The 21,847-nt window shown below is 39.1% G+C and overlaps 1 protein-coding gene across 3 annotated transcripts in view; it reads left to right on the top strand.

Moving 5' to 3' along the window:
• The first annotated feature begins 331 nt into the window (after positions 1-331).
• The window catches only part of LOC149651331 (protein amalgam-like), an 86,019-nt gene continuing 64,503 nt past the window's right edge, over positions 332-21,847 (top strand). For 2 of the 3 annotated variants that reach the window (XM_089848207.1, XM_089848205.1), the window contains exon 1: positions 332-1,125. In XM_089848207.1, the coding sequence (XP_089704333.1) occupies positions 1,050-1,125 (76 nt within the window). In that variant the 5' untranslated portion in view covers positions 332-1,049. The remainder of the gene's footprint in view (positions 1,126-21,847) is intronic. The other variant, XM_089848206.1, reaches the window with a different exon arrangement.

The following is a 21,847-nucleotide window of genomic DNA, read 5'->3' as shown; positions in this document are numbered from 1 at the left end:
CAGTATTTGACCTTGTAATCTCCCAATGGGTCTAGAAATGGATTACATAGAACGTAGGCAGAAACAATGTGGTACCAGATTCCAATGTAACGATTTAAATTTCTTACGGTATCTTAAGTACGTTCTTGACGTGAGAGGAGACGAGTTGCTATAGCGTTTATCTCCACCTTGAAGCGTTGTTCTTCAACCATCTAATCTACCAATTCGAAAGGTCCCTAAGAAGAGAGAAAGAGAGAGAGAGGCAAAACGATGGGACTTTGGATTCTGCGCGTGGCAAAATTCCTGTTTCTGCAAGAGAGAATATCTCGAGTATATTCTCACTTAGTCAGTCGCAGCCCGCGTGAACGAAACCATCTCTAATTCTCTCGCTCTTTCTCTCTCAGATCTTGCTCGGATTGTGTCAAGTCCCTCGCTCTAGCTCTTTCGAGCCAAGGCGCGAACTTCGAGCTGGCCGGGAACTCGCCAAACGACCAAAAACCTGGTTGGAATTACCCGGTAAATAAAAACGGGCCAAAGAAAAATAGGGGTGAAGAAATATTTCAAAAGGAAATAACCCTTTTATTCTTTCTTAAGGAAACGCCGTTCTAAAAATAAAATAAACTTGGCGTTTTCTCGCTTTCTCTATTTTCATTAACGAGGTTTTAAAAGAAAATTTACGATAACGTTCCTCGGACGTATAATTAAGGACATTCCAAACGCGGTGGTGGATGTATCCCCCTTTTAATTGAATAACGAACTTAGCAAGGAGCTAAGGTAGTACGGCGTTATACTCAGATCTTCTTCCGAAATGATACGCCGATGTTCTCGTTGCTAAGAACACGTATTTTTAATAAGAAATACATAAACCGGCTTCCGGAAGGCGTGATATTCATCGTGTAACTAACTTTGAAGCGCTAGTTTTAATTTAGTAATTATACAAGGAGCTAAGAGAGTATATATATATATAGTTTAAGAAGAGAAACATTGTTCGGGGTTTAATTCACAATTGAATGACAATGAAAGAAACGATCGTAATTTTTCGTGGGAGTTAGTGGTGCGGTGACTTTCACATGGGATACGCTAGGTTTCGCCGAGAACTTTGGATTATTTTCATCGTTTGCGTCGGCACGCTCAAGGCACAAAAAGGTAACTACATAATTGTTAACGCCTTCCAATTAACATACAGGGTGTTGTATCCTTAAGCAACGATCATACGACAAGCATTTAAAATCCGAAAAGTAAAACTAGACAGTACAGTCTGATCAGATACAAGTTAACAAGTTGAACGCCAGAGAGGTAGTTAGTGAGTGACTAGTGACTACAGCTTAAACTATTCATACAGTAGACCTAAAAACTAATGTTTGTAGGTGATAGTTTATTTACATATAGCTACGACACGACACAAGGTGTTTCTGATAAGTCTGCAATAAATTAAACGGTGTATTCTTTGGGTCCAACTAAGTGGATATAAAGGGTCACCTGAACATGACGTGGTCTATTCAACGTTGATTCTACGCTAGTCAAACGTGTGGAGTTTAATTCAATTTAAGAACGTTATTGAGCCTTTATCCATAGCACAAAGTATCTACTGTTAAAAGGGTAGATGTGTTCGTAAAGCAAGCGATTCTATAGCTAGCTAGAACGCGCCAATTCTAGTTTTAGTTCCATTTTGTCTTTATAATTATGATAATAGTAACGGCCTAGTATCGCGCCCAGGCGTAACGAGGTTTAGATACAAGGTTTTCCTTTTTAAAAAAAATACCGAGAACAATGGTTACACGTACTTTTGGGACGGTAGACGTGAATTAAAGACAGTACGCAATTACTTAAAAAACCATAGTTTTAAAAAAGTTGTCACTAAAGTTTCAGTTTGAAATTACCTAACGCTCATACTCAAATTTTTATGCCTAAAGTTGGGTATTCCTAAAACAGTAATTATACCACCAGCGGGATGGTTCTATGGGAGAGATTTCACGGTGGACTGGTGAGAGAATTCTGTTCTTGATCCGTGATCATTACATTGATCTATTAATAGTATGCGAGGGTCATAATTATGGGCGATAATTTCTCTTTTTAATCATCGTGGGAAAAATGGGGTCGGGGTTGAAGCCAAGGGGGGGGGAAGAGAGGGTAGTGTCTATTGGGGATTATAATAATACTCGCAAGAGGGATTCTCTAAGATCGCCTACAGATCTCTCTCATCTCGTGCAAATTTCTGCTCCACAGAGGGGTCCGACAGTTACTTACATCCCGTACGCATCTAGAAAACGCAAAATCTGAAACAGAATCATAAATATTTTATACGAGATCATAAAATCTTTGCCAACAAAACAAATGCGCTCTCGGAAAGGGCGGCCATCTTTGTTTAAAAGTAAGATAAACCTATAACGGAATGCGAGAAGTCGTGTAAGAAGTTAATATAATGAAATATGGATATCATCAGGGATAGATTTAATTTTAGAAGTAGGAATGGAGAACAGAGTAATCTGGGAGCGCGTCAACGCCCCGGACCCCCTTCCACGGAACGGAGGGGTATGAAAGAAGCTAGGCGGAGTCATAGCGACTGAGGTAAAAAGAAATTAAGTATTTTTCGCCAACCCCATCAGCAACGTCATCAAAACGTAGTTTAAGTGAGCCAATAAGATAATTTAAACTTTTCGTTACGTGTTGGAGGGAGGAGCTCTATACTGGGCTATGAGTCGGACTAAAGTAAATACTAACCGTTCTCCATTCCTACTTCTAAAATTAAATCTATCCCTGATATCATATACTTTAATTTACTAGAATCTCCGGGTAAAGAATTAATACCGTAGCCTTTAAAATTTTGGAATAGTAATTTTGGGTTCTAAATTTAGGCTCATGCAGAGAGTCAAAAATTGTAAATTTTATACCGATAAGTATAACGCAAAGGCTTCAAATTGTAATTTGAGATACATGGAGGACGTGAGTTTTGGTGTTAAGTCTTTAAATGCTAAACGTGTTTTAAGGGTCCTTGCGGGGCAACAGGCGCTACCGTGAGTATCGTTAAACAACAATAAGTATGACACTGAATGAAATACGTTAATGAAGATACAAGATCAAAACCTCTGTTGAACTGACCCTGCGCTGATACACACTCAATAGGTACAAACACCAATTATGGTTTAATAGTTGTCCATCAAAGATACGGTCTTATCTATAACCTTGGAAGTAGGAACGAGCCTCCATTAAGAAATTTAGCATTTCCGCAATTAGGAAGTGTTTCACACTTTCCGTAATTACGTTACTTAAGGCTCTGTCTATTGAGTGCTCGTTGGAGTTGCGGAGACTTGATGTATAAGTAGGTGGTATGGGCGCCACAAAAGACGAGACTAGAGAAGATCGAATGCCCATTAACAAACTGAATACTAGACTTTAATTTAATTTGATAAATATGGCTCTTCTATTATGAACTAAAAATATCCCATAAACATTCAGATTCATTAAAGGGAAAGTATAGCGTATGATTTCAATCGACTATCGTAAGGTTTCGATGTTTCTAAAAATTCCATCAATACAAGTGAAGAGAAGCAAACATCGCAGGAGGGGAGGATGTCATCTAGGGTTATTTCCCATGCACCAAGGAACACCGCTAGGGGCAGCGCGAGTTTACTTGTGTAGTGAATAGGGACTATGCCTTTAATAAATGCGGTTCGTTAATTATGAATAAGAATAGAGTTTAAACATTCAGATGCATTAATATATCATCCTGACAATAATGGAGGTTCAATATCAAAAACTTCAATATCAACTTTGAACTTTTAAGTGCTACTATACAATCAACAAAAATTTAAAGGCTTCTACGTATTTATGCAATACCAAGCAGACAATAAACCCAATTTGAAAAGCGTACTTAAGGCAAGGCTATAGCGTATACAGAACCAGGAATGCATACAGTTTAAAGGAATCATTGCGACCTCATATCTTCCATCTTAACCTTCTAGGCGGGTTTTGTGGGTATTCCGGGCTTGAGATCACACCTGATAATTCTGACGTCTTTCTAAAACTGTGATTTCATTGGTTGCTAACAACGAGAGTTCGGGAGAAGGTATAAATTCGCCGCATTTCCAGCTTTATCTCCAGTCCAAACGTAGGTCCGGAGTTAATCCCCGCCTCTAAATTACAACCAGCATCTAATTGGTTCTTGAAAACGCACGTCATCGCGACGCGAATGACGAAAATTACGTATTTTCCGACTGAGGAGAGGTGAAATAGCCCGACCTCCTTTTACGTCCCCCCTTGTATTTTGAAAGGGGGATTGGGACTATGGCTTGCGAATACTTAGGCATCTCATACCTTCTCCCTAGTAAACTAGATATCACTTCTTGGTCTAGATCTTCCGACAAAAATACGTTGAGTGAAAATGGCAGGCTACACAATGATTACTATTAACTGTATGCATTTCTGATGAAATTTATAGAATCTTATTTTTTGGAGAAATAATGCCATATTATTACGATAAATATTTAAACGAAGCCTTTCTATTTTAGAATTCAAAATTCACGGAATTCTGAATACGATTAAAGTTATTGAGATTTAATGCGGGACTCTTTGTTGGCCGATTAACGGATAACCGTGAATGGGCGTACGGCTTCTCTCCACCGAGTAAAGAAAAATAATTCATAAGATTACGATTGTCGTAAGACTTTAAGTCGCCATTCTTAGTAGGTCATTCCTAAAATTCCACCAACCAATTTAACTTCCCAATAAGTTCGAAACCCTCGCATTTTTAATTGAAAACCATAATTGCATTCTCTCAATATCTCTATTGTTTAAAAGGGACTTTAAAGAAGGCAGCGGTGGACGTGGGTAAAAATTGATTGAAATACGTCAGAGACACGTGACTAAGGAGAGGCGTGGTTCAAAGAAACTTAACTTTGATTTCGAAAACTAGCACGTCATGGAATTAGCGCCGCAATCACGCGAAAAACAAGGGCTGGCTAGGTGTATCAAGTTTCACTAAACATCACGTGTTGCCTGTGACGTATTTCAAATAATTTGTACCCATCTGCCGCAACCTTCTTTGGAGTCCCTTTAAAAGAAAGAAAAGGTACAGTGGTTGAAAACTTACGACAGCCATGGAATTGGAGCTGCAATCACGCGAAAAACAAGGGCCAGGTGTGAAGTTTCACTAAATATCACCTGTTTCCTGTGACGTATTTTCAAATAATTTGTACCCATCCGCCGCTACCTTCTTTGGAGACCCTTTAAAAGAAAAAAAAGGTAAAGTGGTTAAAAACTTACGACCGTCAACTTATGAGTGTATAGGGGCCAGTACACTTTGCGGTAAGAGATTTGCAAAAACGATAGTTATTATTAGTTACCTACGTTTGTTAGAATAAATGAAATTTATTCAAATAATAGCTTCAAACGGAAAGCAAATAAAAGAATGGAGCGCATCCATCGTCGAGGAGTTTTCCGGTTCATTAACTCCGCCCCCACCCCCAAACCCCTTCTACGTTTTCCAGATTTAAATTTGAATAAAAAGTAAGCGTCGAATCCATTATAGTCCCTCCTACTCCGAACAACTACATGGCAATATTCTCTCGGCCACAGATATCGCTATTATTCACTGTTTTACATTAATGCGAATCTATACAGCGTGGTTTAGTTAATTGAATTCCAGGAAAGAGGAAGATACCGACAGAGTTATTTATAGTGTCAGGAATAAATACAGCTAATAGGCCTAGTAGAAGTATATAATACTTCTTCTCTTCGTGAGAAGTGTACCTCAAAGCGGGGTTAGTGTAACGCCATTCTTCTTAACATCATTTTACATTTGGAGCAATTAAGGTTACTAAACCGAATCACACACACAATAAATAGCCTTTAACTATTTGCCAAGGCGCATGCTCTAGTGGATTTTTGTCCCACGTCAAGACGCAGTTTGTGGGTTGATTGCTGAGGATTTAGTAAATACCAAACAGTTATAGAATTCACCCTAGCACGGTGCGATAGTTACCCATCTGAAGTTTGATGAGCGGGAGAGCAAATAAAAAGGGTGTTTGATCCGGGGAAGAATCATGTTACATAACTAAAGTATTAAGAGGATACAGAGTGTCATCCTTCTTCTATTATCCCCTTCTGCTAATAGAAATTATTGTGCACACATGTTAATTTCTCGGCCGGTTTTGTGGGTCTCATAATTCTGACTTCAAACACCCTGTATATTTTCGTTCCCTGGGATTAAGACTATCCTAATCTCGAATTCCTAATCCACCCTGTTTCGGCGAGGGTGTACGCTCATTTTGATTGTACAAAATTCCCTTCTTCCACCTATAGTATAGTATTTGAGTCGCTTATAGTTTTACGTATTGAATAATGGTTCTTTTCAGTGGATAATTTTGCGGGGAAACTAAGGCTCTTATACGTGGAATATAAAATCGCCGTTTACAATTCGTTAAAGATGCATGAAATGGGCGGAACCCCGAAAGTGTCCACTATAAAACATTGCCAATAAATATAAAGAATTACATAGAAGCGTCGCTACTGACAACAGCCCCAAAAAAAAAAGATTACCCACTTCAAGCCCCAAAAAAATTCAATATTTGTATGGTTACCATAAATAACGTAATGTTAATAAGTATGCTAAATTTTTTAACAAAGTTGGTTACCTTATTATAAAGTAACGGAGTAAATCTCTAAGAGCTACCAAATGAAAGATGAGACTAAATATCAACTTAACTCCTTGTTAATACCAGAAATGTCAAAAGCATTGACCGAGATGAGCAAAGTTGTCGATAAGAAAGTATATTTTCCTAAAATACGTTTAGCTGGGATGTAGCATTTCCGTAAAGCGTGTTGAAATTGAATATTGCGCAAATGAAAGGTCATTTATAATTCCAGCTATAGCCATTCCGAGTAGTTCTAGGATAACTTTGGGTAAAGGCGTACGAGACCAAAAGAACAGGCGTTCCCAATGAAAATTTATTAAATTTCTACAACGGGAGAGGGAGAGAGAGAGAGAGAGAGAGAGAGAGAGAGAGAGAGAGAGAGAGAGAGAGAGAGAGTCGGAAGAGGTGGTCGGTGGTCGGTGGATCGGTATACCGCGTACAACGTAGAATCGCGCGTCCTTGTAACGTAACCTAACACCAAATCTGCATTTAAGAGCGTCATGCCCTAATACTATATCTACTCTCGCTAATTAACAGTGGGTTAAGAGTTACAAACAGAACCGGCGGCTGCAGTTGTTGTACGCATTCGGACCGTTATCCTGCGCGAGTATGGTATTGAACGATTACTCGCCGAATACCGAGCCAAAAATGATCGAGATAATGCGGTGTAATTACTAGAGCGTCTGTTGGCCAAATTCAACTCGAGTTTGTTTCAATTAGATCCCCATTCCAAGCTTGCCAAGACGCCAACACTATAAACTTAACACCAAGAATGTGTATAAAGTATCCTTGCTTTAAGGCCTTTTCAGATGGTGCAACATTTTTACTTGTTTAGATAAATCAATTTGAGATATACCAAGAGGAGCAGAAATTTTGGAAATAGGGACAGGCTCTGAATTTGGAGAAACTAGTTCCGGTTGTTCACGTGACCGTGTCATCTGCTTAAAAATTACCTTTGTACGTCAACGGTCAACCCTAGAGATCAACCCTTTGCCAATTGCCACCACCAAAAATAAGCAGCCGACATAATTTAACCAATAAAAGGTGCCGCTGCTTAGCCAATCAAGAAAAACCGGATGTAGTTACTCCAAAACCAAAAAAGTGGCCGAGCTTTTCAAAAGCCTTGTGAAAGGCTAAACTTTGGACCAGTTGAATCACAAAATTAAAAATTAATCACTTTTGACCCATCTAGTTGAGTCAAGAGTTGTATCGTCTGAAAAGAGCTTTAGTTTGGGTCGAGAGCGGGGAAAAAAAGGTTGGGGGAAGTTGTCAGAAGCCTAAATGCATGCGTGCATTCATTCAATTGAGGGAATTTAAGGACAACCAAATACTTACATGTTAAAAAGAGTTGGTTGGTTGCTTCAAATATAATGTTGGAACCGAATACGGACGGGATTCGCGTTTAGTGTACGTTGACGTTGACGTTTTACGGTCCGCGTTTCTTAAACTATCTTCTATTCTGTAAAAAGGATTTGGTCGCCTTCCACCCCCCTGGCGTCCCTCCCTTCCCCCCATCTATAACGGGATTTGCAAAAAGAGGAAACGAAATCTCCAGTAGTTTCATTCAATTTATTTAAATTCGTTTTCCAGAAAGCTGGAAGCATTCATTGCCGGAGATTCTTACAGTTAGTTTTTTAAGGTTTTCTCTCCCCGTCTCCCCTTCCCCCTCTCCGGGAAAAAATTCTCCACTTTTTTTATAACCCCAAGGGGTGGACCACTCACTACTCAGGTCATCGTTGCGCAAAATTTACTATTACATGAATATTTTGAAGTTTAGAAGCTCGATCGTTATTTTCAAGGATTGGAAAACATATTTACCGGAAGTTTATGCGACCCAAGAAGTGATATCTGGTTTATTAGGGAGAAGGTATAAATTCGCCGCATTTTCAGCTTTATCTCCAGTCCAAATGTACGTCCGGAGTTAATCCCCGCCTCTAAATTACAACCAGCATCTCATTGGTTCTTGAAAACTGACGTCAGCGTGACACGAATGACGAAAATTACTCGTTTTCCGATTGAGGCGAGGCGAAATAGCCCGGCCTCCTTTTACGACCCCCCCCTTGTATTTTGAAAGGGGGACTGGGACTATGGCGCGCGAATACTTAGGCATCTGATACCTTCTTCCTAATTAACTAGATATCCCTTCTTGGTCTGACATTATATTAAAAGGTGTCAAACTGTGTCAAAGGACATTGGGTCTACATTAGTTAAAATTTAGTTAACTAAGATATGGGATCCCAAACATTGATTCATTGGCAACTAAAACACAGGAAATTAATCAGGCAAATACAGTAATTAGCTTTTCTTTATCAGCGTAAGCATCACTTCCAAGACCCAGTACACTTCCGCTAGATTAAGGTGGCTATTACCATTCTTTTAGGGTGGAAAAAACAAAGATAAAACAAACCCAAGGACACCAAAACTCAGTTTCTAAAATTTCACCTCTTAATTTGCATAATCAATTAAGCATCCCAACGTTATTCAAAGTTTCAACTGAAATCTCTGTTGTCTATATAAAGGTTTAGTTTGTGGATGCCCTCTCGGATTGAACGAAAAGATTTGAATTCGGGAAACGTCTTAGAGATGACACGCGGTGGGAGTTGAAGAGAACGTTTCAGATTTTTAGAATCAGCGCAATTTTAAGGAAATTGTCGCTAAAAACGAACACGAAACTAAAGGGAAGATAACGCGACTAATTTTAATTAAAGTGATGTGTACATGCATGCCCAGTAGACCTTTTTTCGATAAGGCCACGCCCCCTAGGGACATAACGCATTGTACAGCTCTTTAATTATTTTTAACAATATTGGTAATTAACATCATGCATCTAGATTCAAAGAGACCGTGATTTTAGAATGATCTTGATATACTAGAGTCTTAATCTCCCTCAGCATTAATTTCTCGGATTTTATCAGATCTATTTTTTTAATAAATCTTCTCCTGATGAAAATTATAATTTTTTTGGGGGGATTTCATTACCCCTTTAATAAATGAAAAATTTTTGAATCTCGTAGCCGGTATTACACCAACCCTTTAATCCGAATTCTCCTTGAATTCTAATTTTGCTTTCGAAATGTAGTTACATTATATGTACATATGTCAGAGGTGAAAACACATTTTTGCAAGTTTCCGCTTTCTTTTTTTTTACGATATTAAAAATGATTAAATTTTAGATTTCCTTTTCCCTTTGATTACGGAATCCAAATACTTCCGGAGGGGCTATTTTTTTTATTTTACTTTTTAATCTAAGGAAGTTTAAGAAATTGATTGTAAAAAACGTGTACACCAAGTCTTTGATTACAGAATTCAAGTACTTGAATAATATAAACTAGGCCTACAAAGTTTAATTTGTAAAATTGAAGAGAAAACAAGTTTACGAGCTTGAAATGATCCAGGGAACGACGTAACGATGACGTATTTATGGAAATTCGGGTAGTGCAGAGAGAGAAATTGATATTTAAATATGAAACGAGGTTCAGGAGAAACGCAATTTAATTAAAGTTAAATAAACAAGACGCGTATGTTTATTTTTTAAGATAAAAATAAAACTGAATTAATTAAAAAGCGATTGAAATGGGAAGACAACAATTCTTTTGTAAACGCGGTTATATCATAAGCTCATAAGATGTTCCATAAGTATGATACTTCCTATACTCGGTAATGCTACTGAGAGACTTACAGCTCGAGCTAGTTCGAACTTCGAGAACGACAAACGAGAATTGACCATACACTCGGTTAATTTTACAGTCCATCTTCCATCTTCGTATTTAGTCTGCATTACCAAGAAGTGATATCTAGTTTTTTAGGGTTTGGGAGAGGGTAAAAATTGGCCACATTTCCAGCTTTATCTCCAGTCCAAACGTAGGTCCGCATTTAATCCCCGCCTCTAAATTACAACCAGCATCTCATTGGTTCTTGAAAACTCACGTCAGCGCGACGCGAATGACGAAAATTACGTGGTATTTTCCGACTGAGGAGAGGCGAAATATCCCGGCCTCCTTTTACGTCCCCCTTGTATTTTGAAAGGGGGACTAGGACTATGGCGCGCGAATACTTAGGCATCTCATAACTTCTCCCTAATAAACTAGATATCACTTCTTGGCATTACTAAGCCTTTGACAGCGTCTCACCAGGCGTCGCTTTACCTCGAATCTATGACCTACCTCATTCACTTCATGACAAGCTCTAGTTTGTAACCAGTGACAAACTTATGGTGAACGTATCTTAAGAACTTATGCTGTTATAGTGAATCACCCCTCGATTAGTATATAAAACCAAGTTAAAATTGTTCTCTTGAATCCGCGGGTTTCTTTGGGTTATTCCTTTGTAATCGTTGGGAGAGGGAGGGAGAGAGAGAGAGAGAGTGAGGGGCTCGCATGCTAAGGGGGACCACCAAAGGTATAGAGAGATCAATTTGACGACTAAAGAGTAAAGGGTTATTAACCCCCGGACAAACCCCAACTTAATTCGCCATCCCCCTCTCCCTACCAGCACACTCGTTCCCGCTGAAATGAAGAAGAAGCAAAAAAAGAGATATTTTATCGGAGCGCTAAATTGCCGGGGCTTTCGTTTAATGGCTGCCATTTTACGCCTGAAAAAACTACCGTAGTGTAACTTTCCTTCGTGACACTTAATTCAATCGAAAAGCCACATTACGTCGCTAACTACATCAACGGATATTAAAAGAAGTACTAAATTAGACCCTTCTCATACATACGACCTTGGATCTGCCGTCGTTATTGTATTGTACACACTCCAATCTTTAATACTCCTTGCCAAGAAACAATCCACTGGCATGATTTCTAAAGGTAATTGTAGTAATATCAAAAGGGCATAGATAAAAACCAAAAAAGTATACTTCGTTACATGGCGTCTATATCCAGAGGTGTGGACAAAGAAATGATTTAAGAAAAACCTCTTAATTGCGTCTCGACTCGGAGAGGTTTATTTTGGTCTCCCAACTTGTAATCTATATGCGCTTTTGGTAATATCAACCGAGTTCAATGTTACTATTTTACGTTCTTACGGTAATCTGAATACGTTCTTGGTAGAACGTAATTGTAGCACTTGTCTACTTTACGACCTCAAACTCAATTTTGAGTTAAAGAATCAGGACTTTCTATGGCTCTATTTGAAAGGAGCAATAGCCTTTCCAGAGTGGTCTATTCTTGGCATTGGAAGTTACAGATATAAATTCTGTTATACTGTAAGAACTACTTTCGTTGGACTATGTGGATATATATTAAGGTACAGATCCGCCTAGCTTCGATCGAAGTATAACTTCCAACGGGTGTTGCCTGCTGTACAAGTAATATTAAGTTAAAATAACAACCTGGTTGCGCAGTAAAATGCTTTTATTTGAAATCTAAACTACCTTCTTGGGGCTACCTCGTTTCCCCATTTCATTGCGTAACCTAAGTTAACTAATACTCATCTAAGTTACCGGTGCTTCTCTGTTTGCAAAAAGTTTAACACTTCAACTTTAATTCCAATCATAGGAACACTTTTGGAAAGGTTTGTCAAGAAGCGATATCTAGTTTACTAGGGAGAAGGCATAAATTCGCCACATTTCTAGCTTTATCTCCAGTCCAAACGTAGGTCCGGAGTTAATCCCCGCCTCTAAATTACAACCATCATCTCATGGTTCTTGAAAACTCACGTCAGTGCGACGCGAATGACGAAAACTACGTATTTTCCGACCGAGGAGAGGCGAAATAGGCCGGCCTCCCTTTTAAACTCACCATTGTATTTTGAAAGGGGGATTGGGACTATGACACGCGAATACTTAGGCATGTTATAACTTCTCCCTAGTAATCTAGATATCGCTTCTTGGTTTGTTAATGAGGTTATCTTCTCAGATCAAAAGTTGTCAGGGGAGAGTAACTTATCTCGCTGCGCGTTGGACCCTCGCATTGCTAGCAACCAATGAAAAGACATCAGAATTATGAGGCCAACAAACCCAACGTAGAAATTAGCATGGGATATGTTATTTAACAATAATTGCTACGATTCATACATTAATTGCTATTAAGTTTAAATTTCAAAAGTAATACTTCTATGCCTAAATCTATTGATTTTCATTGCACGTGCAGCAAACTTGTAACAGAACTATAGACTTGACTTTGAGGTGCATTCTCCATTGGTAACTTAGACAGGATCTTGCGCTTTACGGTTAAAGCTATAGGTATTATTTTATGGGAGAAATTATTGAGCTTAAACAGTCCTGAGCGATACTAGAAGAAAACGATCGGCGCTCGTAATAAAGAAAGTGCCCTCATAGATCGGCCAGCCAACCCTATACGCGCTGCCATATAAATATACGGAAAATGAAAAATACACTACAACCGTTTGCGCCCTAACAGAACAGAACAGGGGCAGTAAGTTACTTAAATGTCAGTTTCAATCTGCCTTCAGCGGAAATCGAATCTCTATCCAGAAGCTCATCAGTACTCATATGAAACATACAAACGGGTTTGCGAAAGGGCGAAACAATATGCCTAAAACTTGTAGAATTTAAGGAATCACTTGCTACTGTTCCATTTTCATAGTGTTAAATCACAGAGGAAGTAGAGAAAAGAGAAGTAACTTGAACGGCACGGTCTTTGCTGTATCTCACGCGCACCTACCTCTAGTACTACGGCGCAGAGAGGAGGAGCTAGTCGTCACGTGATCCTTTAAGAGGGAAATTCAAAATAGTAAGCGAGAAAAGACGGTTAGAATAGTGAGAACTTCCTCCGTAATTGTAAGCAAATATTTTTGTGTTACTCTGATCGCGCATGCGCGGAACTGTAAGATGTTTTTCGTCTAAAGGTGTATTAAGGTACCAGTTTTCAGTCACGACGTTTTGTTTCTCGGTTAAGGTATTACGTAATGTGTCCATATAAGATTTTCTCCCTCTTCCACCCTCCCTCCTGTTCACCGTCCAAGCCTTTGTAGGGGTAGAAACGGAATCGATATGATTGGATAAAATACGGGGAAAAGGTAGGGGAGGCAAGCGATAAAATCGAATTTTACGAATAAATTTTGCAGCAAAGAATGGAGCGGGACGATGAAAATTCGGTAATAGCTAGACCAGTTTATCGAGTGCGGAAAGAGAGGTCGGACATTACTATAATTTTCATTAAGTCTCTCCTCCCCATATATCCAGTTCAATAAAATTCCTTATTTAAATTTCCCATGTTCCTTTCCATTAGAGTAGGTCATACGTTTCACTAAGAAGGTGGCAAAAAATCTAGGGAGTTGAAATATCCTACCTCTCGAGGAACAGTCCACTTTAGTTCTTTTAAACTATAGTTTTCTTTTCTTCGCGTATTTCAGACGGTGTCAAATTAAGGGCGAGTGCCTCTTCGATAATATCCCTCCCCCCTCCATATTTCTGTCAAAATTTACAAAAACACGTCAGAGACATTCTCTCCCCACAAAATCCGCCTAAATACGTTGAGAAAATGGAAACTACACTATTATTCCTAGTAGCAGTATGTATTCCAAACTCCATGATAATATCATTCGATAACTTCGAGTTATCAGAGTTCGATAATCGCCATTGGGGGGAAATTCATTCCATTTTCAAACTAAATAAGAAGATTAAAAATGCTTTTAAAATAACGCAATTTAAAATGCGTTTCCGCTACGAGAAATAGAACCACTTAGAAACTAAATTTGATAATTTTCTTCTTAGAGGAAATTTAGAAATGTCAATATTAGTGGAGTTACGTAATATCATAACTCTATAATACAAAAAAATCAATAAATAAATATGCTTTAGATGTGGGCTCACAAAATCACGAATTGGCCTATACTTTAGCATTTGGTATGACGTATAATTTGGCATTCAATTTGATCCAAAGAACTACTAAATCGGTCCAGAATTAAGAAAGATACGAATTTTATAATAATATGATACACCGGTGTATTGCGGGTTGGAGTTTTACAGGGGCCGGTAGGAAATACATTATCAGTTTTACCCCTGGAAGTTGGCATTCAGAGGTTTTGTTAAAAAAATCAAAAATGAGAATATTTTCTCAACAAATTCAATAACATTACAGAAAATTCCGAATTCAATTTGATCCAAAGAACTACTAAATCGGTCCAGAATTAAGAAAGATACGAATTTTATAATAATATGATACACCGGTGTATTGCGGGTCAAAGTTTTACAGGGGCCGGTGGGAAATACATCATCAGTTTTACCCCTGGAAGTTGGCATTCCAAAGTTTTGCGAAAAAAATTAAAAATGCGAATTTTTTCTCAAGAAATTCAATATATAGTGTTACAGAAAATTCCGTTGTAGCTCGCATATAAATTTTTAATAAAATTCTCTAAGCCTAATAGTTTTCAATTTCGACATTTCGCGCGCATTTAATTCCACCCCGAGAGATTAATTTCACATGTTTTGTCGAAAGGTACTATTCTTTCTGATTTTTTTTTAAATTTCGCGCCCTTGTAATGTCACGTGGTTAATGAAAGAACACGCTTTTAATTATATATAAGATAACTACCTCTAAATTAATTTCCTTCTGATATCAGTAATAGACTAATATTTGAAGTTTTGCTGGTGACGCGAACATTTAAAATATTACAGAAATATCAATTCCTAATGCGTTTAGTAGATTTACTAGATATTATAGGTATAGTTATACAGTTGGACCTTAATTCTCTTCGATGAAATAAAGCCCCTTCAAGAAGCGGGCTAGATTAGAGGGGGGAACTCCCCTCCCCGAAAAGAGGTGATTTATATTTAATAGCCATCGCTTTCATTGTCCTCCACTCCACATAGAGGACATGAGCCAGAGAAAGGGGATGGAGTAAGAACAGGGAGACTTTATTATACAGGGAGTATTGATGAGAGGCGAGTTGAACTTCCCCTTTTTCAAATAACGTCACGTGATACCCTCTGGTGGAAGATAATTCATTTTTAGCCTTATACTACTATAGGCCTACAGCGCGAGACGTTTTCAGTAAGCAGAAAGCACACGTGAAGTCGTGGCTTGCTTTGACATTAAAAAGTTCGAAGAGCGTCTGCTGGTAAAATAAATTGAGAGGTAGCGTGTAATGAACGGTAAAAGTTTATCCTCCTCAGAGTCTCCCTGATAAAAGGTGGCCTAGCTAATGTCTAATGCCATCTCTGGTTGGCTGGAAAAGAGGATTCTAAAGCAATTTATATTTAGGGGAGTAGGGTTATATTAAGGAAACTTTGAAACCTTTTCACACCTTATCAGTAAACAGTCATCAATTGGAACGCAACAGACTAACCAGAACGCCTAAATACACTGAACTGACTGTCAAGCCCTAATAGAGACTATATCCCAAATGTATATCCCGATTTGTATTCATTATAGAAACGTATTTGCATTTAACATTTTTATTTGCCAATCTCGGGTAATTTAGACACCTTGTAAAATGGCGATGGGTATGGTGTAAACGGGGTGTTAAACGAGAGGGTGCATGGTGTTAAAACAATGCGCGAGAGATGTCTGTTGGTAATTTGTCAAATATCGCTGTTACCAATTAAAGGTTACAAGGAAGACATGGTTGTCCTGCGGATTATTTTGTCTAGGTTCTAAAAGGTAGTACCAATCCATTGACCGCGGTGATTCTATATACGCTATCATCTCGTTAGAGGTGAAAACAAGACGTTTCCAACGAACATAACGAGCCACTTCAAGCTGGGCTTTTGCCAATGCAATAAAATTAATTCAAGAAACAACACACTGAACTGACGCTTCCCGGTTTGAATCGAAACGGCGTATCAAGAACGAGCCGAGGAATATCCGGGGAATTAGGTTACGATTTCGTTTTGGAAACACGGTATCCGCCATTTCGATTTACTTCGACGTCGGCTTACGAGAGAGACATATTTTTAGTATAGTAAAAGGCCAAGGGCAAATAGCTAAAGCATTTTCGATAAAAAGGTCCTTGGACTTGTTTGGAGGTAATATAACTTTGTAAGAGATGAGATTCGGTTGGATTTTAAGAATGTTTTCGCTTCACCCCGAGTTGACAAATACATATATAAGGCTATGGCGCATTAATACGTAATGCCCGAGGCAAATAAAAATATCAGAAAGTGTGGTGGAAATATCGCACGTTGCGTCTCATGAGACCCCTAGCGGTATGAGAAAACACGCGTATGACTACCAAACTGTACCAGGAATAAATACAGCCAATAGGAATCATTGCGTGGCCAGCCATTTTTCTTAACATGTCTAGGCGGATTTTGTGGGAAGAGCTATCTAGACTAATCATAATGTATGACGAATTTTACCTCGCGTATAATCATCTCGTTGCGCGTTGCACTTTGCGCCTAGGAATTCGTGTTACTTCCAACCAATAAAATAGCACTGTTAGAAAGACGTCAGAATTATGAGACGTGACGTACAGTCACCCCTCCCACAAAACCCGCATAGAAATAAACATGGGATATATGGCAACACAATAATTACTATAGAGAGTGGGCAAAGGGGTGAAAATCTCCCCTACTAAGCGTCAGACCCTCACTTAGCCAATCAGGAGCTTTCCCCACTAGCCTTTCACTGTGAAGCTTGCCACCATTTTGGTGGAAATGGAAGGAGCCATTTTAAGCCACACCTCTCTGGCAGCTCCCTATTAGCTGTTATGTATTGCATGCAGCATACAGGTAACGTCCGAATTCACTATTTTCGCGTGGTAGAAAGATATTTCCAAAAGTAGATCGCTGATTGTTGGAGAGAGCACACCGTAAACATCATACGGAAGGCCTAGTATATCCCCACTTTCATTTATTACTATTTGCAGTTGGTATTGCAATGTAAGAAAATAGCGTCGGGATTCTAAAGGGAATTGGATATCTGAGAAAGATTATTCCGAAAAAGGAGTCGGGATATATTTCTTTTCATTAAATGCAGACGACCGTGTTGAAATTGAAATCCCTACAGAGCAGATTAGTTCAGTTCGACGCAAACCCTAGATAATACGCTTTATTGAAACGAGATGGAGGCATAAACACCGTTATACACTGGAGACTCAAATTTTAATACAGAATTCATTAAAAGTTTAGAGTTGAATTCAAAAGTTCGCTAAATATGCTTGGAAAAACAGGTCGCACATCTTGAGCTGAAAATCACATATGGATATATAAAAAGTTGGAACCAAAAACAGTCCTGAATAAAGTACATTTAAATTTAAAGGCTTAAAACCAGTTGATCTTCTTATACGTACAAAGCCTTGGGCCATCTTGTTAAGGGTCATTATAACGATGGAGGGGGGGGGGTTGCTTTCTAAACGAGTTCCGAAAACCTTTACTATATCCTAACAGAATTGGGGGTGGGGGGGGGTCATTTCGGGTTGACAAACGCATCCACTGACCTTGACACTTTTTGGAAGAAATATCTAAAGCTAACTAGTTAGGGTGCATGGTTCCTTTCTTTTAAGTTGACGGCTTTCAGCGGCATATGTTTCTCTGACCTCTCTCTCTCTCTTCACCACACTTTGTTTGCGCAATTTATTTAACTAGCGGAAGGACACGAAATCTGCTGAAATAAAAGTAGTTCCAAATTCACGGTAATTTTCCAAAGTCCATTACAAATTAAGGGCGTTTTCTTTGGGTCGTTTTAAGTCGAAAATGGCATTTCACTGATACTTATTGTTATAAAGTTACTTATGTTGAAACACATATTTTGACCAAGCTCTTTTAAGCTGCCTGAAGAGGGTATCTCCCCCTCAGGGTTTGGACTCGTATTTCAACCTGCATGGTGGAAAATTCTCTCTAGGCGCCTAGAGACCAAAAGGGTTTTGGAAGCTCTGCTCTTATCGTTTTTAGAGACAAAACTTTAATGTTTGAAATAAAGCTGTCAACAGTCTCTCCCAACCCCAGTAATAAAAAGAAAGAAACGACTCGACTGCCTTACTGCCTTTGGTTGCTGGAAAGTTGGACGCTCGACTTCCTAAAATATTGTTATCTGCATAAGTACATCGTTAAGACCCCTGTCCCCCAACCTCCTTCTCGTTTCCCGTTATGGTCTACCTTTAGCTTTCAACTAAGTGATCTACTTTCGCATATACGTTTAGAATACAATACAGGGTTTACGAAACTAGGCAGTGTGCTCTAAAAAGGGTGGTTGGACCGAAGTACAGAATCACAGATGTTGAGTCGAAATTATAACCGATTTTGTCAGAGAAGTTATGAGCACTCTAAACGTTCTCAACTTTCATTTTGTTAATTCAGGGTTCCGACGAAATTTCTATATTGAAAATCCCTGACTTATCCAGTTTATCCCTGAGAAACGTTTGCCAATACCCCTGACCATTTTAAGGTGTTTACCAGAGTCCACTTCATAATCACACCTGACCTATTGCTCAAAGCATACATGGTTTAATATACCAAACGAAATCCCTGACCTATCCCTGACACTTTAAATCTTTGACTTATCCCCCCATTTTCCAAATCCTTGACTTATCCTCGTTTTTTTAGTAATTCATGTAATTCTTTGGTTAAATTTATATCAATTCATAAGTGAAATTGGAATAGTAGTAACGTGAAAGTAACCAAAACATAAAGACAGAATAAGGTTCACGCGCCACTTACGGTTATTAAGTTACTTAGGAATATATGAAATATACCTTTAATTAATAAGCTTGTAACGGCGCGGTTAAAAAGACGGTCAAGCTGTATTCAAAGTATCGGGCTAAAGTCGATTATAGGCAATCGATATTACAGGTGAAATCGGACGGTAAAGACTGAGCACTAGCCACGGCTTTGTTGAAGCGGCGTTCGAGCCACGAGGGCGACGTTTGGGTCGCGAATCAGCAATTCAAATAAGTGTAGGGCGTGCCCATCGCCACCCCTTCACTCGGATCGACTCTGTTATAATTAAAGGCGAGCTGCACTAGCGGCGTTTCACTATAGCGAGCCGACACTTTTGGGTGTCGAGGTCCGAACACGCAATTGGAAGCGAAACGCTACCGGCAACCAGCATCGCGCAAGCATGCAGCTCACAAAAACATTTCAATCGGTGGTGGTGCGGTGGTATACGGCTTCCGAAAAGGGTAGAGTTCGTTTAAGACATTCATTTCGATGATTGAAACGCCAGGGCGGGACACAAATTCACATTGTCAAAAAGAAGAGTTTTTGATTCCGTGCATACGCCAAGAGTACGTCATTATCAAATTGATGAAACGGATCTATGACGCAGTGGCACAGTTGGCACTTAGACTCGGTATTGTTAAGAACGTCCTATACCGTAACATTTTAGCTTTAAAAGATTTACACCTAATTAAGCGAAGTTTTTTGGATTTAACAGTTGTAAAAAAAGGTTAATTTATATCAGGGATAGATTTAATTTTAGATGTAGGAATGGAGAATGATTAGTATTTATTTCAGTCCGACTCATAGTCCAGTATAGAGCCCCTCCCTCCAACACGTAACGAATAGTTTAAATTATCTTATTGGCTGACTTAAACTACGTTTTGTTGACGTTGCTGACGGGGACGGCGAAAAATACGTAATATCTTTTTTCCTCTGTCACTATGAACCGCCTCTTCATAGTCCCGGGGAATGGATCCGGGACTTTAACGCGCGTCCAGATTACTCTGTTCTCCATTCCTACTTCTAAAATTAAATCTATCCCTGTATACGTAAGAAACATCATGCCAGATTGCCAGAAAACACTTTCGCAGTTTACAGTCCATTAAAACACAAGTATAGCGTAGCTAGTAAATAATATAGAAGTTAATTCCAAAATTTAGCACGGATCAGAATTTAACAAACTGAAATATTTCGTTACTGAGAATCTAGCCTATAGTAAGAAGGAAATGTTTTTCTATAGAATTCTTATCGAGGCCCTTGGGCCGAATTTGAAAGAAGTTTTTACAGAAATAATGTGCGCCAGCAATATAATAGAATCGCGCTTGAATGTTGATGGGATAGAATTAAATAAATACATTGTTACATTGTATTCTACTTGTTATTCCGGAGGCGAAACCCCCATAATAAGTCCTCGATCTGCCAGCGACGTCTGACTCCCCCTCGTCCGTGGGCCGTTAGGGTTTTGTCTCTCTATTTAAGCTTTCCTATTTTTCAAGGGATAGTCGTGAATAACTCGAGTTACTTAAGCCAGTAGCTTTTTAAAACTCTAATATTATTTGACGACTGTTAAAATTCCGGTACCATGGTGGTCCGTCCGTAATTTCGAGACGACAGAAGAGTCCTCACCTACTATTACTGACTGGGGCGATTATCCCTTTGTAGTTTAGAGCAGTTTGACGTGAGGCTATTGCCGATTTCTCAGAGCGAGAAGGCCTTTTCGAAAGTAGGCGAAGCTAGAGAGAGAGAGAGAGAGAGAGAGAGAGAGAGAGAGAGAGAGAGAGAGAGAGAGAGAGAGAGAACATCGAAAAGGGAACAGAATTCCATTGGCGTGTCTAGTTGGCTGTTCCGGCCGGGGGTTTGAGGAGAACGGGAATTCGTTTAATGGTTGGAAGGGGGTAATTACCAATGTCCCCCCGATGATTTAGCGTTTTGTTTCAAACCGCCCCAACACAAGAGAATCGTGTTCGCAACCAGAGAGAGAGAGAAGCGGAGAGAATTACAGCTGGAACCACGGATCTTACCTCATATAGAGGATAGGAAAACTAGAACAGCGAGCGCATTATAGGAGGCGCGAAGAGACCGAATTCTCCGTCCCCCACCCCATTTAAAAACCGGCACATGCGCAATCAGAAGATAGGAAAACCTGGAGATTTCTTTGTCCATAAAAAAAACTGAAGTTCATTCCGAATTTATACAACTCACTGTTTAAAGCTGGAACGCTAGGAGGGAAAACAGAATGTAAGCTCACTGTAATCTTTGCTGGTCCTCTTCATGCTATTACAAAGTCCATGCTGGAAGGATCGTACGAGCGAACGCCTCGACAAACGGAGAATTGAAAAGAAGCATTAATAAAACTCGTACCGCTAGGATACGTTCGCTACTACGAGGGGCCACTCACTGTGATTAGATCAAGGAAAACATACCATAAATTTAATGTAAAAAGGATATTTTTGTAGATAATATACTGTAAAACTAATTTGGGTTCAAACTATGTAAAAATCTAACAAATTTTCGAAAGGAAGGAACTTGGAGAATTGGATATGTTGAGGCGGGTTACTTCGATCCTAGTTCTACAAAGAGCCACGATATTTATAGTGACCTTGATATACCAGAATAGTAATGTCCCCTACCCTTACCCGCGCATTCCACGCTCCAGATTGAATAGAACCAGTAC

Source organism: Phalangium opilio, unplaced genomic scaffold, assembly GCF_054372755.1.
Source record: "Phalangium opilio isolate 3A_F unplaced genomic scaffold, DU_Popi_V2 ptg000082l_1, whole genome shotgun sequence".
Classification (NCBI taxonomy): domain Eukaryota; kingdom Metazoa; phylum Arthropoda; class Arachnida; order Opiliones; family Phalangiidae; genus Phalangium; species Phalangium opilio.
Note: the sequence above shows the minus strand (reverse complement) of the source record. Positions and strands in the feature narration are given on the sequence as shown.